General features: G+C 36.0%; 1 protein-coding gene and 1 non-coding gene across 3 annotated transcripts in view; both read left to right on the top strand.

Moving 5' to 3' along the window:
• The window catches only part of CCDC158 (coiled-coil domain containing 158), a 52,741-nt gene that overhangs the window by 13,207 nt on the left and 20,677 nt on the right, over positions 1-18,857 (top strand). For both annotated transcript variants that reach the window (XM_088791487.1, XM_088791484.1), the window contains exons 8-14: positions 4,643-4,762; positions 6,557-6,754; positions 7,869-8,351; positions 11,614-11,803; positions 13,637-13,789; positions 16,351-16,463; positions 18,482-18,640. In XM_088791487.1, coding sequence (XP_088647613.1) covers positions 4,643-4,762; positions 6,557-6,754; positions 7,869-8,351; positions 11,614-11,803; positions 13,637-13,789; positions 16,351-16,463; positions 18,482-18,640 — 1,416 coding nt within the window. The remainder of the gene's footprint in view (positions 1-4,642; positions 4,763-6,556; positions 6,755-7,868; positions 8,352-11,613; positions 11,804-13,636; positions 13,790-16,350; positions 16,464-18,481; positions 18,641-18,857) is intronic.
• LOC141570246 (U6 spliceosomal RNA) lies at positions 15,013-15,117 on the top strand. The gene has a single exon (XR_012494256.2). It is a non-coding gene; the product is annotated as a U6 spliceosomal RNA (small nuclear RNA).

Raw genomic sequence — 18,857 nt, 5'->3', positions numbered from 1 at the left:
TTAAGGAACCTTAGACTGCTTAAAGCCTAAACCCAAGAAACAAAAGCCCAGAGAGAAACATTTATTCTTTTCTGTTTCTCTGAGGCCTGCTTTTTGTGTTCTAGCGTTGTTGTTTTTCTCAAGACGGGCTTTTCCCCTGAAGATTGATAGCAGGAATGTCCACCCCATTCTGGGCAGACCAAGCCTACACAAAAGGTCTTGATCTCACCCTGCAGGATGGTCATGATTTCAGCACAGCATAGGGTGAAAGGATGCTCTATTATCCGGTTCTAGTTCAGGCAGAAACATTTGAAGAAGTGAGCACCGACAATCTGACAGCAAGAAAGGAAATAGAAGATCTGTTGTGTTGTAGTCTAATACAATAACTGATATCATCATTACTCAAAACATTTTGAAAAGATTAAATATTCACTGTTTATTGACAAATTAAACCTTTTGAAAGCTATGAAGTGCTAAACAACACTCAACTCACCTATTTGTCTTCCATAATTTGAAAGTGTTATAGCTTTCTATTGTAATGTTGCTTGGAAAAGATGATCCCTTCATAAGCTACACCCATTGTTTGCTAATTTGCATATGGTCTGATGTGTAACGTCATACTGATCAACTTTAAATTTGGGCACGGTGGGCAATTTTAACAAATACTGAAATATCCATCTAAACAATACAAAAATAGTTTTTGAGTTTTCATAAAATTTGTCTCTTTGGCATTGTAGAAGCATGCACTTCAGATGAATGACTGCAGACTTTTTGTTATGAATGTTTTGAGTTCATATAGATACAACATAATATTAGAATCATTGTCTGATTTTGCTCTAATGTAAGCAGTGAATTTTGACAATCTTAAGCAGTCAACATTACTAGAAATAAGGGGGGCATATCTGATTAATTAATGTTAATCCAGATCACTGAGATTTTTAACAGCATATTGAACCTAATCAACTTGGCGCCTAGTTGATGGCTAACTAGGCTCTCCTACTAGTAACTACCTTTAGTCAGGGAACACTGAAAGATGAATGTCCTGCCATGTTTTTGTTGTAATGAATTGAATATGGAATCTAAAAACTGCAGATTCTTCTGTTTAATTTCTTTCATTTTCATGTATCTTGACTTTACATTGCTAAAGTCTATTAAAACTTTAAAATCTATTTTATCTTCCACTGTTCAGTGCATATGTTAGTATATACTGTCCAAATAACAATACGGATAAAAGCATCAAAGAAAATAATACATAAAAGCTGTGGTTCGAAGTGAGATTTGTGGGAAAAGAAACATAAGGGTGTGTTGATATTACACATCAACATATTTTATGAGAGGTAGCATTAATATTTCCTTCTGAGGTCAGATTCCTTCAGAAAAAAAAAGTATTATTTTTAAAAAGCTGATGACATGACAGGTCTGAACAAAACTTTTCCAACTATAATGCATAAATTAAGAGAAAACTCATTTAGGTGGATAGTATTTCTCTTCAGAGTAACAAAAGTATTTTCATATTGATGAAAACAGAAATTGTGTTTCAAAGAAAATTTTAGTCATAGCTTTTCTAGCTTATAAAAGTGTTTTACTGTAATGCTTTTTTCTACTCTTCTCTTTCCATTTTAGGAGAACCTCCAGAATTCCCCTTTACGAATTTGGACCAGTAGAAGCTGTCACTATTGGCTCTGTAGATTTGGCTTTACTCTTAACTTTCGCTTTTTGACAACAAAAATATCTCATGATCTTGATTATAAGTTGATTTTTTCTACTTTGAAAGCATTTGGGGCTGAATTGCATATCAAAAAATGAAGATTTAGTAGCACTGGCTGGAGCTATATACTGTGCAGGAAGATTCTGTGCGAACCCCTTTGCATGGTTCTGCCAATGCACCTCACGCTGACCTGCAGCATCCCTTCTTATCCCACATCTGTGTCTTTCTGAGCACAGAAAACAATGGATGCAATTTGCTATGATTGGTAATATCTCTAAAATCAGTGTAAGGTTACAATGAAATCCCAATACTACTTGTTCAGTGATCCAAAACAAAAAGTAGATTTATAGATGGTGAAAGGGAAAACCAGTGCTGCTATTTAAAAAGAAAAGAAAAAGAAAAAAACCTTTAATATATCTCGGATGTCAGTATTTTATTCTGGACATTTTAAAAGGCTTATCTTTATAGTGTTTTTTACAGCTGTTTGTATCAGCTCAGCTGCTACTTCAATGGTTTTCCCTTTCACTCTCCATTTATCTTTTTGATTGATTGATTGACTGTTTTAAATATTTTTACTCTAAAAAGTGAAAGGTAAAAGCAGAGCTATAGCAGCTGAGTCAGTACTGACAACTACAAAACAAATGTTCCTGCAGGGGTCTCTGGAGGAACTTCTGATACTGAAGCTTAGATGGAAAGATAAGACTTGGCTCTTTTCTTTTTCTGTCTTTCTTTTTTAATTCTTTTTAAAAATTTTGGTCTCATCGATATTACCATCAAGTTTGATGTTATCAAATGGTCGTCCAGATTTTTTTTTACAAAATGAAAACAGACAAAATAGCAAGTCTTAATTTAAGCTTTTAATGTACATATACAAATATTTTGCTTAACAATAGAAATGGTTTTATTCCAGGCTAGCAATAGAAAATGTTTTACTTACATGAGTAATTTTTCTAATGGAAAGTGTTCTTGTTAAAATTTGTAGCTCAAAATATGATTTCTTTGATCATATTTTGTTTCCAAAGACAGGTGGAAAATAAAGAATTTCAGCTTTGTTAATACTGTTCTCATGTAAAAAAGTATTAGAAACAGTCTTGAAAGGAATTCAAACAATCATTGAGAATACTCTTCAAATTATAGATGAAAAAAATTGAGACCCAAAGAGGTTATATGGCAGAACCTGGATTAGAACCTAAGGTGTTTGACCTTTAACCTGATCACATTGCCTGTCTGATCACATTTATTTACCCAAAGTACAAGTTTGTGGGGTTTTTCCCTAAGTATTCCTAATGTCTTTACTATGTATGCTGACTTAGTCTTTCCCAATAATAATAGAGCTGAAAAGATTATATCAACTGATATAATTCATTTATTTTCCTTAGGAAGCTACTTGTGCTACAAAGGTTGAGTTGTTGTGAGGTTTTTTTTTTCTGTATATGCTCCCTAAGGAGTAAAAGAATGAAAGTACATCTTTGTAGGATTACTAGAATCTATAAACACATTTCTATTGGAACCTAATGTTTTATGTATATCTAATTATTTTTATGTGTATGTAATTCTTGTGAAATACTTTTTTATATATAACATACAAAGTAAAAACAAAGTCACTTTTAAAATATATTTGACGTAAATATTAAAATTTATGTTTGGATCCTTATAGGCTGTGATACTTCTCTACAGATAAATGTGAAACTATTTGATAGTCCTATATTAGTATTTTCTTAAGTCATATATGTATGTGTGGATAGAGATATATAACTTCTATGTATTCATACTCACTTATAAAAGAGATACTTGCATATATGTGTGTATAGAATGATTAATTAGAATGTGTAGCATTAATAAGTGAAGATCTTAAATGAACCTAGTCCAGGTGAAAATAGTCATTGTGAAAAAGTCTTGCTCATATGCTCTCTACGAAGATTTAATCACAACTCATCCAAACCAATTAATAAATTTTATTCTTGACATAGAAGTTTTGGAAGCCTGTTGAATAAATGCTTAGAAGTAAGAAGGAATGTGTAGCATTAATGCAGACATGAAAGATTTCTTATTATTGGAAAGTAGATGATGAAATAGGATTGTAGGTATCACATTGAAGATCAGATATCACTACATAACACTAAGTATCACCATGTTCTCATTAGTTTAACGTCTCAGTATCTAAATTATGAATTTGTGTCGCTCAGCAAAAATCTAGACCCAGAGTCTCCATCGTCTGAGATCTTAACCTCTTAGCCTACACTGCACCTACAGGTTAAGAGCTATAGGAATGCTATTAACAGAGGTGGGCCTTCTGGCATATGTCATAGGCATGCCTAGTCACACAGATCAAACAGCTGCCCTATCTGTGAGACAAAAACACACCTATAAAAATCCTTTAAAATCTTTAAAAATCCTTTAAACAGTTAAAGAAAATGAGGATTGGAATATATAATATGTATATAAATATGTTTATATATTTAATACACATAAAGTCATTCATCCTTTCAAAATAGTAACTATATAATAATAACAGTAACTAAAAACTTGTTATTACCTTTTTTTATATTCAAAGGCTTTTATTATTGAAACTCTGATATTCAGAAACAAAAATACCTCATCTAACTATAATACACTTCATTTGTACAGGCTCTGTAGAATGTATTTATGCCATATCAAGCTCCCTTAAATACCAAATTATAGAACACATATTCAAAGAAGATAAATCTTGAATAGTATAAAAATGAGAGAGACGTATTACAGACAATGCCTAAATTTTAACAGCACCAAATATTTCATTTGGCTAATTTCATTTGGCTAAGTTCTACATAGATCTTAAGTTTAGAAAACTTTTCAGAACACATCACAATAAAGTTTTATTTCTGCCCCCCAAATAATAATATTTGTTTTCCAAAAACTGTATTTATTTTCTATTACCCAATGACATGGTGAGACTAATTTGTGCTTTCCTTTTAGATAGAAGAGCTGGAGAAGCAGTTAGTCCTTGCCAACTCGGAACTAACTGAAGCACGGACCGAACGTGATCAGTTCAGTGAAGAATCTGGAAATTTGGATGATCAACTTCAAAAGCTGTTGGTAAGATCATGCTCTAACATCTAAATGACATTAATTCTGGGAAGTTTTTCACCAAAATATTTCACAAAACTAGTTTCATTTATAAAATTACAAATTTTCCAAAATATTTGTGCAACATACGTAATAGAATATCCTAGACATTACTCAAGTTTTGCATATAAAATGTAACGTTCTGGCTTTTTTTTCTTAAGCAGAACTCTTATGGCTTAAAAGTTAGGTGAAGCCAATAGTCTTTCAATTAGACACTGTTTTATGCTAAATGGAAATAGTGTTGAGTGTTCATTTCACAGCAAAAGAACATTGAAAACATATATAAATTAAGTGTATAGAAAACCCGAATGGAAGTTTAGGTAAAAAAAATTTTTTGAAAGAAAGAAAATAGGATTCTGATAATCATGAACCACCCTCTGGCCTCTGTTAGAGGTACTGCAGGCTGAGATATTTAGGAAAAGGAAATATTTGGTACTTCTTTGTGTGATATTACTGGCATAGTGGAATAAATTTCTAAGCACCAAACCCCATTCTCGGGTATAGCGCCCTCTGCTGGTAGTTAGAGCAATCCTTCATAGGCTGACCAGAGGCTGGAGGAGGATGCACTGAAGGTAGAGCTGGCAACTGCATGTGAGGAGCGCCAAACCTGGGGATAATCCTTCACTTCTTCCACTCCCATTGCAAGTTTCCCGATGTCTCATCTCTAATTTGAAACTGTTGGAGGTTAAATGTCTGAAAGATCCTCAAACCCATCCCTTCCTTTTCATCCTTACCACCACTACCCCCTTCGTCCAAGCCCCTCCTTATACCCGGAGCACAGCAACGTCTCCTTACCAGGGCTCCTCACTCCAGTTTCTCCCCTCTTCAGTCTATCCCGTAAGTGCTGCCATGTTTATCTTTCTAAAATATAGCTCTGTGTGTTTCACTCTTTGACTCAAAATTTACTTTCCCCATAGTCCGACTCCCTAACTTTCAAAACTATTCATGATTTGGCCCCAGCTTACCTTTCCAATCCTTTCTCTACACATACCCAGCACTCTAAGCAAACCACAGGCCCCTTCCCAGTCCCTTCTTCCTAATCTCTGCATCTCCACGCTGTTCTCGGGGTCCAACTCAAATGCCTTCCTGAAGCATTTTGATCTTCTTAGTGATTTCCCTCTGTTATTCCTTAGCTCTGTTTCTTTAGTGAAAAAACACTTCCAGTTATTTGAGTCTGTGTCCTGTCTCTCTCTTTGGGTAAGCCTTTTGAAGACCTGTCTTTGTTTCTCCTACTCTATCGAGTTTTTGCTAACAATAAACACTCACTACAGTAGGTATTATTTTTCAGTGACTAAAGAGGAAGGTAAATCTCTTTGCAACCCAACTGCTACTCTAATCCCAGTACCAGCCACTAGTCTGCATCTCTGAAGCAGAAAACCAAACTACTCTTGCTATTCTTTGAATCTTTTGAGCGTGCCTTTATTATAGGAGCACACTTGATGTGAAACATAATGCCTTTGTTAAAAAAATCAAAACTTAAAAAAAGCATGACTTTAAAAATCTACTGTATTTTCCTTTTCATTATATATTCTTTGGGGTCCAGACCATTGAGATTTACTTATAATGCTAGAAATTACAAGTAAGCAAAATATTAACTTGTTTTTCTAGGCAACAGTTGTTCTTAGTCAAGCCATTAAAAAGGAATCACATTCCAAAATCAAAGCCTTCTCAAATCACGTAAAAATTTTAAAGATGATATAAGGAAAATAAAGTTTTATTTTAATTATTTAATACTAGGGGGTAAACATCCCTCACTTCTTATAGGCTGATCTACACAAAAGAGAGAAGGAGCTGAGTCTGGAGAAGGAGCAGAACAAGCGTTTGTGGGACCGGGACACTGGCAACAGCATCACCATTGACCACCTGCGGCGGGAGCTGGACGACAGGAACATGGAGGTACAGCGCCTGGAAGCCCTCCTCAAGGCCATGAAGAGCGAGTGTCAAGGCCAGATGGAGCGACAGGTCAGCCAGGACACACGGCAGCTTCTCCACATGGCCGCTTGAGGGGAGATGTGTTTTATATCTTATTGGTAGAACTCATTTTTTTTTTTTAAACATGTATGGGCCTAAAATAGCTCTGAAGTAGAGGTATAGTTTTTATGAGCAAGTTATAAAAACACATTATTTATTTCTTTATCTCATGTTTGTACATTGTTAAGTAATGAAACTTCCATCTAATAGCCTTTTCATTTTCACCTAGAAATTGGTAACCTAATAATTGCTTATTTCAGAAAAGCATCAAACCATAGGGAAGTCTGAGGGAACAGCAGGGTTGAAGGTTTCCAAGAGATGTTTCTTTGGTTTTGGTTTTGTCTTTCTCCCACATGGGTTCAGACTGACCCAGGCACAGGATGGACGCACTCCATCCATCTCAGTGCACCAGGCGTGAAGTGTGGAATGCTCTGTTAATAGCAGTGTGCCTTTAGCACTAGAAGGGCATGGTTCCCTTGCCACTTATTGCTGCAGAGACATAGAAAGCATCCCACAAAAGAGTAAGCATCCCAAATGTGAAAGCAAACTAAAGGGACCAACCAGTCTTGGCTTAGACCCAGGCAAAGCCATTTTCCTATTCTCTGGCCCAACCTGGGAAGGAAGGAAGATAAAAGGAGCAATTACAAGTTAGAATCTTACTCTCTTCCTAACAAGGACAGTGTATGTTGGATAAAAGCCATTATTCACTCTTCCCTCAGATGTAGAATTAAGGAGCAGATTGGAGGGAAATAGAGAGAAAGGGTAATTATCTTTAATCCTACCACACTTCTCGCTGTTGCCAGTGTTATCCTAATTTAAAATGGTACAGAAAACAGCCTCAGAGGAATCTTCCTAAGATCCCCACACTAGAAACCCATTTTGGAGGAGCATTATTATTTAGTAAGTCCCCTCCACCTTGGTCTAATTAACACATGTCGATCTATGATCTATTACATAGAGTTCTGCCAGCAAAACTATTTGAGTTAGTCAAAGTAGATATTATCCGATCAATGATTGTATGCTTTGAGCTAACTTGTTGTATCTCTTGAGGTTGTCTCTACCTATCTGCCCAAATCCATCAGATTCTTTCTTCTTTAACAAGCAGATGGCAGCAATTCAGGGAAAGAACGAAAGCCTAGAAAAAGTGTCCTCCTTGACTGCTCAGCTTGAATCTACCAAAGAGATGCTCCGCAAAGTAGTGGAAGAGTTGACAGCCAAGAAAATGACCCTAGAGAGCTCAGAGAGGACTGTATCGGACCTGACAGCTTCCCTTCAGGAGAAAGAGAGAGCCATCGAGGCCACCAATGCAGAGATCACAAAGCTCCGCTCCCGGGTAGACTTGAAATTGCAGGAACTGCAGCACTTGAAAACCGAAGGGGATCACCTCAGAAACATGCAGACAGAATGTGAGGCCCTCAAGCTTCAGATGGCTGAGAAGGACAAGGTGATCGAGATTTTGCGACAACAGATTGAAAATATGACGCAGTTGGTGGGCCAGCATGGACGAACTGCTGGTGCTATGCAAGTAGAAAAAGCTCAACTTGAGAAAGAGATTAATGACAGGAGACTGGAACTGCAGGAATTTAAGGTCTGTAGTGTGTCCTTTTGTTTGTTTGTTTTTTTGGTGGTTTAGCTTCTAAAATATCTTTTCCCCATAAATAAGTATGACCTAATTTACTGAAAAGGGGTTTTGTAAGGAGGCTCTGTGAACACTCTGAAATTGTTTGAAATATTTATGTCTATGTGCATATTATATTTTTGTGAGAAAGCATCCATACTTTTATTAGATTCCAAAAGGAGTGGCCCATCTATGGTTTAGAACTCTATTGATGCAAAAGAGGAAAAAATCAGAAAATCTACAGCTGCTTTATAAAGCCTTTCCTGACCTCGTAGTTTGGAGTATGTTCTCCCTCTTCAGACAGACCTAAATTTGAACTCCATCGCTCACCACTGAATAACTGAAAGACACTGGACTGTTTGTTGAATCTTGGCTTATATACCTGTAAAACAACAACAACAACAACAACAAAAAACCCACCAAAAAGCAAAATAAACAACAACAAAAAACCCCAACAACTTTACTTGCGGCTTAAATGAGAAATTAAATATCAAGGACTTAGCCTAGTTCCTGGCCTGTAGAAAATATTTACAAAATATTAGCTCCCTTCCCGCATTCCATTCTCAGTCTAAACCTTATCGTGCTTTATTTGTACGTGTTATAAGCTGGATCACATTCTGTATTGCAGTGTGTGTGTGTGTGTGTGTGTGTGTGTGTGTGTGTCCTCTGCCCTATAAGGCTGCAGACTTCTTCAAGCAGAGTACACATCTTACTCATTTTTATGCCCCTACCCGTCTTTGTGCCTTTCACCCAGTAGATGCTCAAAATTGAAAACTGTCGAATGAATTTTTTTTTTAAATTTGATTTCCTGTGTTATGTCACCTGTATCTCTGCCTTGGTAACTAATAGGAGATGAATCACATACACTTTAGTTTTTTTTTTTCCTTTCAGTGTTATTGAGATATAATTGACATAAAGCACTATATAAATTTAAAGTATACAACATAATGACTTCACTTACATGTATTGTGCAATGATTACCACAATAAGTTTAGTTAACATCCATCATCTAATATAGATCCCCCCTCCTAAAAAAGAAAGAAGGCAATGTTTTTTTCCTTGTGATAAGAACTTTTAGGATCTATTCTCTTGGTAACTTTCAAATACACCATACAGCAGTGTCAACTATAGTCATCGTATTGTATTTACATCCCCAGTACTTATTTATTTTATAATTGGAAGTTTTTACCTTTAGACCATCTTCACCGGATTCCCCCTCCCCCTACCCCCTGCTTCTGATAACCACAAATCTCGTGAAAATGTTAGATGCCTGAGTTTTCTCATTCTAAAAATAGGGCCAACTATAGATTATTACCTGTCTTCTGGAGACACACAAGTTTATTGCATAAAGAACTACAATATTCTAGTGCTTAAGTTTTTACTTGATTATATCATAAAAATATTTTTTAATGGCCAAACTCACCATGAAAGAGACTTTTAAAGGCTTCCCAATGCCAATCCTTGCAATGAAAACTTTAGAATAGGTTTACAGAACATATTAGAGGAGAAAAGATGATTGTCCCACCTTGTTAAAGGAAAGAGATGGATTTCTAGTATTGTTAGGAATACAAATAAATGGAACAATCCTATTGAGTCTCACACTTTATAATTTAAATCAATTTTATCTTCACAAAAACCTTACAAGGTGTGTATGTTATTATCCCATTATATAGATGAGGAAACTGAGAGCAGAGACAAATAACTTGCCTGAGAGCAACAGTACCTTGGGATTTGATCCTAAGCAGTGTATGAGTAAATATTACAAGCATACCTTGGAGATACTGTGGGCTCGGTTCCAGAACACTACAATAAAGCAAGTACCGCAGTGAAGAGAGTTGTTATCTTTTTGCTGGTGGAGGTTCTTGTCTTCAATTTATAAAAAATGCAACTTCTGTGAAGTGCAATAACATGAGCTTTAATGCCACCCATGTCCACTTCCCTCCACAAAGCAGTGAGGAAGAAGGAGGGGAGTCCTGGTGCTACAAGATAAGGTTTCTCTCACTTCCTTAGACTGGTTCCTGCACACACTGACAGCAGAAAAGCAGGGTGAGCTTTCTCCCATTAATGCAGGTCTTCAAAGCTGGATCCTTTCTTACAAGGCTAAGAAAGGACTGAATGACCATCAGCTGGTCCCATGAGGTGGGACAGGAGTAGCATATATCAAATACATGCTGTGATGCCTCACTCTCTCCCAGGGAAAGCCCTCCCCATTTCTAATCCCATGAGGCCAGCTAGATCTAGTATGGCAATTACCAAGAGCTGCTAGGCAAGTGGCATCGCATAGCCTTGGTTAGGACCTTTACTGCCCAAGCCCACCCCAGGTGGGTAGTGAGACAAGCCCACAGCTCTCCGCTGATCCTTTTTGAAACAGCTAAAAACGTGTCACATGTTTACATTTCAAATATTGCATTGGCCTATATATTTAAACTGCTATTATACAGTCAAACTACTAGGACAGGCGTACCTCAGAGATATTGCAGGTTCAGTTCCAGATCACCGCAATAAAGCAAATTACTCAATAAAGTGAGTCGTCATTTTTATGCTGGTAGGGGGTATTGCCTTCGATTTGTAAAAAATGCAACATCTGTGAGATACAATAAAACAAAGTGCCATAAAATGTCTGTATTGTATTTAAGGCCAACAGGCCTTAATTTGAGGGGACTATCTGATAACCAAAAAAGTCAGATTGCTTTTAAATAGTATTTGCTTGGAAGAATCTAGGCTGGCTCTACTAGAAAATGTAATGTGAACCACACATGTAATTTTAAATTTTCTAGTAGACATGTAAAAAGAAACAGAGGAAATTAAGAACATATTTTACTTAACTCAACATATCCCAAAATATGGTGATATTTTCATATTGCAATCAATATAACAACTGGGATATTTTACATTTTTTAAAGATATAAAGTCTTTTAAATCTGGTGTATTTTACACTTTATAGCACATCTCCACTTAGATTGGCCACATTTCAGGTACTCAGTAGTCACATGGCACAACTATATGCTGAACTGACATTTAAGGTTAAAAGAAAGGTAAAATATTCCTTTTGTTTTCTTGCTTACTCTATTGATGATTTATAATAAAATACTAATTTAGTATCCTGGGAAATAGTGAAAATACATTTACATATAGATGTAAATATATAGACATAGCTAGGATACTAAGACAATATCAATTATAACTATATAAGTACATATTTTTATGTCTTTGTATTTATCCCTATATTTAGATTTTAAAAGATAAAAAAGATGCAAAGATACGAGAACTTGAGGCCAGAGTGAGTGACCTGGAGCTGGAAAAGGTGAAGCTGGTGAATGCAGGCTCTGAGCGGCTCCGTGCAGTAAAGGACATCAAACAAGAGAGAGATCAATTATTAAGTGAGGTGAAAGCTGGTAGGAATGAGTTAAACAGTCTTACAGGTATGTTACTTCAGTTCAAATTCTGCTAGAAAAAAAAATAGTGTTATCAGTGAAGTCCAATGTGGATATTAGGACTATTGCAAAAGAATGCGTCCTCATCCCACATTACAAATACGGGTTGATCATGCTGCCCCAGTGGAGAACTTCATCTGAAACCTTGATACTTCTACTTGAAGAGCTTCCATATCTTGCACTTATTAACTGTTTATTTTTTTCAGCCCTCAGACTCCATGAAACTCTTTACTGAGTTTCCAAGAGAAGGGTGAGGGAAACCTTGAGTCCTTTGAGCCAAATGCCTTGATTAGAGGTTTAAGAATGAAGCAACATATGGAAACAGAGTTATGCAGATTTCTTGAAAGGAAAAATCCAAGGCCTTAAATTTAAAAATGAAATACTTCTTGTTCCCCATTAGCATGGTACAGGTAACACTTGTTTCACACACACCCCACACCCACTACACACAAAAGTCAATGGTTCCTAAGCATTTACTATGGCCAGATAGTGAGTCAGGCCCTAAAAACACAACAGTGAGACTCCTAGCTACTTGGGAGCCAGACTATAAAGAAAGGGTTGTAGTTCAGTGAGTGAAGCCCAGTAGACATATATACTGGCTGCAGATGTAGGCGAGAGTAGAGAATCAGCCTCCTACAGGAGGTGACATCTGTACTAGGTTTGAAGGAGGACAAGGAATTTGGCAGGTGAAAAAGAGGTAGAAGGGCACTCCAGGCAGAGAAAATGTGGGCAAAACCATGAAGCCATGAAATAACATGTGACCTTACAAGTGCTTGTTGGAGTAAAAGTGCAAAGGAATGAGGACTAAGAAATGAGGCGGGATAGCCACAGACAATGTGGAGCCAGCAAAAGATGCTAAGTAAGAGATTGTTGTTATCAACTTTACATTTTAGGAGGACAGTATCAGCAGGAAGTAGAGAAAGGCAAAACTTAAAGGGACAGGCCAACCAGTTAAAGAGGATTTTGCAGGGTCCCCGGGAAATATGATGAGAACTCGAGCTAAGGAAGTGGCAGTGAGAATGAGAGGAAAAGGAAGAATTCAGAATATTTTTGGAGATTGAATCAACAGTACTTATTGATTTGGGGGTGGTTGTGTATAGGTTTCAGGTTTTAAGTTTGAAATATTGGAAGAACAATGATACCAGCAACTGAGAGAGGGAAACAGGAAGGAGGGCAGGTTGAAGGGCAGGAGGGTGAGTTACAGTCAGTATGAGACAATTGGCTTGGGTGGCACTAGGGCATCCACATGGAAATGTGGATAGACAGAGTTAGATCTCAGCAAAGAGGTATTGGCTGTTTGTTCCCTTTGTATGTAAACCTACCTATCATATATAAATGTAAATAAATAGATTGTGTGTGTGTGCGTGTGTGTGTGTGTGTGTGTGTGTGCATTCTTGTATACTAATAATGAATGTGAGCCAGGTATTTTGAGATAAAAAGTCAGAAAAGACACATGGCAGCCTCAGGTTACTTATCGTATCATAGAGATTCATCCACCTACAGATGGTGGTTAAATCCATTGTAGTGAAGACGATCAGCCAAGAAGGCTTAAGATGAAATAGATATGAGCCAATTACACTGGCCAGAAAAAGCAATGCGTAATAAATGACTACAGGAGGAGAGTCTATTCATGCAGATTAAAAAGAAAGAGCCCTGCGAATGCGTATGTACATACATCTAATTCCTGTAACAAATGATGATGTAACTATATGAAGTCTCTTCCAGCCCTAAAATTCTGTGATCATTAATTACAAATAAAATATATTCATAACAATGGGATAGAAAAAGTAACCATCTATTATTGATTAATACATTGTACAGAAGACTATGAAGTCTTAAAGAGGAATTTTCGAAACAAAAGTGAAGAAATGGAAACTACTACAAATAAGCTGAAAATGCAATTAAAATCTGCACAGTCTGAGTTAGAACAAACAAGAAATACATTAAAGTCAATGGAAGGATCTGATGGTCATGGTATGCTTTATTAGATTTTTCCTTCTATTTTTAATTCCATTGGTCTAGATTTATTAAAACACAAACCTGGGTACATGGCCTGCCACCTCTTCACAGTGCCACATGATTTGAGAGATACACATTAATAGGTATCGACTGGTGTTATATAACAGTAGTTCTACTTAGTTTGTTTTAGGGAAATTGCCATGTGTTTAATTTAATCCCTCAAATATCTGAATCTTTCTTTTCCTGTAGCTATTTCAATAATTTCTATGGACTTCACTGTCTATAAATGCCAATTATTTTAAAGGAAGTGTGAATATAAATACAAGTTACTGATAATTTTCATTCAACCCCTTATTTTTCAAATGTTCATGATCTATATAAACTATACAGTTGACCCATAACAACATGTGTGTTAGGGGCACCAAGCCCTGAGCAGTAGAAAATCCACACATAACTTTTGACTCCCCCAAACCTAACTACTAATAGCCTACTATTGACTGGAAGCCTTACCCTTAACATAAACAGTCAATTAACACATATGTTGTATGTTATGTGTATTATACACAGTATTCTTATAATAAAGTAAGCTACAGAAAAGAAAATGTTTAAAAAAAAAAGCCATAAGGAAAAGACAATACATTTACAGTATTTATTGAAAAAGATTCATGTATAAGTGGACCCACACAGTTCAAACCCATGTTGTTCGAGGGTTAACTGTATATCTGTGGCTAATTGTCAGTTCATGATTCCTTCTCTGTGATTAAAATGGAGAAGAGCCCTGGGAATTGAACTGCTCGGATGACGGGTCCCTTCTCACCACTTAGACACTTTTTACCTTGCTATCTGTATTAATTCGGAAAGAAAAGGTTATTTGTTGTATCATTTTATTCATGTCATTGTTGGTATGGATATATTAGCTGACTTTAAGAATCACTATTTAATCCCCTTTACCCTCATCTCCCACCCCCCACCCCCCTTACCCTCTGTAACCACTAAACTATTGTCTGTGTCTATGAGTTTTTGTTTCTCATTTGTTTGTCTTGTTCTTTTGTTGTTTTTGGTTTATATACCACATATCAGTGAAATCATGGTTCTCTGCTTTTTCTGTCTGACTTATGTAACTTTACTAACAATTGTCACCCCAATAAACTTTAATTAAAAAAAAAAGAACCACTATTTAAGTAAAATCAACATTTTTCTATTTGTCAATATTTTTTAATGTCAAAAGATTTATTTTTGTCCTTGCTTCAGCAGCACGTATACCCAAAATGGAACAATACAGAGAAGATGAGTACGGCCTGCACAAAGATGGCATGCAAATTCTGGAAGCATTCCATACTTTGTGTGGTTCTGGGAGATTTAGCTCTTTCTTTGCTGTTTAATACTGAGAAAATAGTGGAGTTTGGAGAGGTCATTCCAGAGGCCTTGTGGGGTTTGTCTCCCCCTTCCCCCCACCAGACAGAGTCCCTTCCTCGGTGCTCTCCAGGCATCTCCACAACTGCCCCAGTCATATTAGAATTATTAAATTAACTAGGTAATCATGTATTTGCACATATTCAAATGCTTATTTTCATTGATTAAAATCATCTTAAAATAAAAAAGATTTATTTAAGAAAATTACTTTGAAGGTCAACCATGATCCACTTAATCAGACCAGAATTCTTCAGAGTGGTCAGCAAATGATGTCAGACTTTTGATCTATTAATAATATATCAATGAACTGTGCCTGCATTAACCCTGTTTTTGACAGTTTAGCTATAGGACCTATATCTTATTAGCAAAAAGTCAGACCTTTCATCTTCTCTGATAGTTTATTTTCAAAGAATAGTACATTTTCTTTTTCTAAGTTATAGCTGGACATGACTCAAAGCAGTGGCATCTCAAACATAGGGTCTCTGACTTTGAATTTCCAAACAAGGATGAGCTTCATGTCTTAAGTATTCAGTGTCTACTACTTATCTAGGACATTCTCATCCCTAGTTTTACTAAAATAATCACATATATGCTTACGTTGCCAATTTAACTATTGGAACAGTAGTGAATTCCAAGCACATGACAATAACCACAAAAATGAAAATTGAATGGTTTGTGATATCACTAGAATCTTTAAAAAGACCACTAACAGTAGATGTCTTGTGTGGTATTTTAAATATGAGTTTCTAGAAAAATTTTAGTAAAAATATATATATTATTCATTATTACGACTATGTATTTTTATGTATATATTTCCTATATGTGAGTATCAATTTGGTCAATATTGTTTATTACCATGCCATATTAGAGATATGGTAACTACAGTGGTCAATGAAATTCATTCTAGTAGTCAGGAAACCACAAAACATCACAAATATATGTATCATTTCAAAATCTCTGAGTAATTGCTGAAAATTGTTATAACCAAATGTTGTGAAATCTGAAGACCTGTTTCCAAGATCACTCCCTTACCACTGTCCGGGGATCTTGGAGAATCTTACTTGTCACCTTCTTATAATGTTTAACCATCATATTATAGTAGCCTCTCAAAATTTATCAACTTGAAAAACTGAGGCACAGTTTACTTCCTTTTGTTTTTCTAGCTATGAAAGTGGCAATGGGGATGCAAAAGCAAATCACAGCTAAAAGAGGTCAGATAGAAGCCCTTCAGAGCAAGATACAGTTTTTGGAAGAGGCAATGACAAATGCAAATAAGGTGAGTCCCTGGCCTCAGGGTGGGGGAAGCCAATATGGTAACTTGTTAATATATGTCAAGACTAAATAAGACAGAGCAGACATAAAAAGTACAGTGGAGAAATGAGAAAAGGCGACTTCTGACTGAGACAATGAGGGAAACGTTCCTGAAGGAAGATTTGAGCAGGATCTCAAAAGAGCTAGTTAACTGCAGGAAATGGGCAAAAGGACATTACTGACAGAGATAGGGAGTGATTATAAACAAAGCACAGTTTCACTATATTGTAACATACGTGTTCCTAAAATCACTGTGCTACACAAAATTGTGCAGTAAAAACCAAAGGGCTTATGGGAACAATAGGTTAGGAGCACCACACTAACAAATTTCATCAGTCACACACACACACACACACACACACACACACACACACACACACTAGGAACCTAATGAAAATGATAGCAGTTTTACCCATGTTCAATGGTTAAGAAATACATAAACACTACAATAACTATGGCCCCTTTAAAAAGACCTAAAGTTTGCTTGTGGAACTGTGTGTAGAAGGGTTGCAGCTTGTGAGTTATGGAGGGATAGAGGTGTGTTTTCTACAACATCAGATGTCCTTGGATGTGGCTCAAAACACAAAGTAAACTGAGGTAGCTGAAAGGTAGTTGTTAGAAGAATGCATGTATGCTTTTTGTGTCTTCCTGTGCAGCTCTGTTTAGCTGGATGCAGTTTTCTGCATTGATCTAGTATTTCTCATAAATGAAACTGCGCACAAGTAAATGAAATTTCTGTTATGCTCAAATGTTCCCTAATATATCAATCACGTTGGAAAAATTTGCATTTTTAAAAGAAGTTAGAACTGACTGTAATGGGGTGAGAAAATGAAGGGCATAAGTAGAAAATGAGTGCAACTACAGTAATTGCTTTACTGACACCCAAAATGAGCTGCTGAAATACTTTTCTAGAATGAGTCTAAAGATTAACAAGTACGTGCGTACATTTTTGCATACCTCTCATCATTTGGACTTATGTATTTCCTCTTTCTGTGTTCTTTCCCATTCTTTCTTCATCCATTATTGGCCTATTTGGAACCTAAAGCAGCGCTTATGCTCGTCCTCCCTGAGGGTACGTAGGGCCTTAAGAGGTATTGCCTGCTATCACCAGACTGCCTGCCCCCACTAAAGGAAGGTATTCATCAAAGCTCAATGACATTCCCTTCAAAGGGAAGGAGGCTGCTTGTGAAATTTATCCCTCTTTTTGAAATCTTTTCTGCCTAACTAATCAAAAAAGGAAAAATTATTTACATCCAAAATGTGTGTTACAGTGGCGATTCCTTCTGCCTTGTTTACATTAAACATTTTCTCTATGAAAAAAATATTTAAATAAATTGAGGTGTATATTTTAACTTGACTATTATTCATTTTTCTTTTTGTCTGCCTATTCCATGATGGTTTTTAAAGGACTGAACTAATTTTGATGAAATTTTGTTGAATACCAAAGACTCTCTATAAGTATGTCAGTAAGCTTATTCTCATCACTGGATGATAAGTGATTTGAGGGCAGGATCTGTGTGTCCCATTTCTTTTTATGTCAGAGGGACTGCAGTAGGCATTTGTGAAATGAATATTCAACCTTGAAACAAAATAGAAACCCAGAAAGCTTTCACATAAATGCATCTTCTTTAAATCTCTTCTGTCATTTTAAACGAGTTTCAATAAAATTTGATACATGATTACTCAATCTCAATTCACCATACACTGTTTCTTTTTATGACAACATAGTTATTACATATTTGGTAGGTTTTATCAAAGATTCATTAAACCTAAAAAATATAATAATGCCAGCAGTGATAAAAATGAGAGAATACGTGGTAATATAATTCTAGCAGCTCCCAACTCCAAATCAGAAGCAATTAAATGGCAGATGAATTAAACTATAGTTCAGATTGATCTTTATATAACAGTTTTATATTTTTATCACACCTCAGCATCTACATTAGCATATCACTTCTGGTATTTTCTCCTCTATAACTGTAGGAAAAACATTTTCTAAAAGAAGAAAAGAATAAACTAAGCCAGGAATTGAGTACTGTTGCAACAGAGAAAAACAAGATGGCTGGAGAACTAGAAGTCTTGAGATCTCAGGAACGCCGTTTGAAAGAAAAAGTTGCTAATATGGAAGTTGCTCTCGATAAGGTAGTTATTAATTAAATATATAAAGTAATTATCAACCAAATAGCTATTAACTAAGTAGAATTGTTCTGAATGAAAGCTCCATGTTGATAGGAACCAAATCTATATTATATTCCAATCACCTAGCACAAGGTAAAACCATATCCTATGGAGAAGTCTCTTCTGAGATTTAAAAACATAGTTATAATGTGTACTTTTTACAAAATTATCTTCTTCAGGC

Source organism: Rhinolophus sinicus, chromosome 1 (genome assembly GCF_057876585.1).
Source record: "Rhinolophus sinicus isolate RSI-liver-muscle chromosome 1, RSI-T2T, whole genome shotgun sequence".
NCBI classification, from domain to species: domain Eukaryota; kingdom Metazoa; phylum Chordata; class Mammalia; order Chiroptera; family Rhinolophidae; genus Rhinolophus; species Rhinolophus sinicus.
Note: the sequence above shows the minus strand (reverse complement) of the source record. Positions and strands in the feature narration are given on the sequence as shown.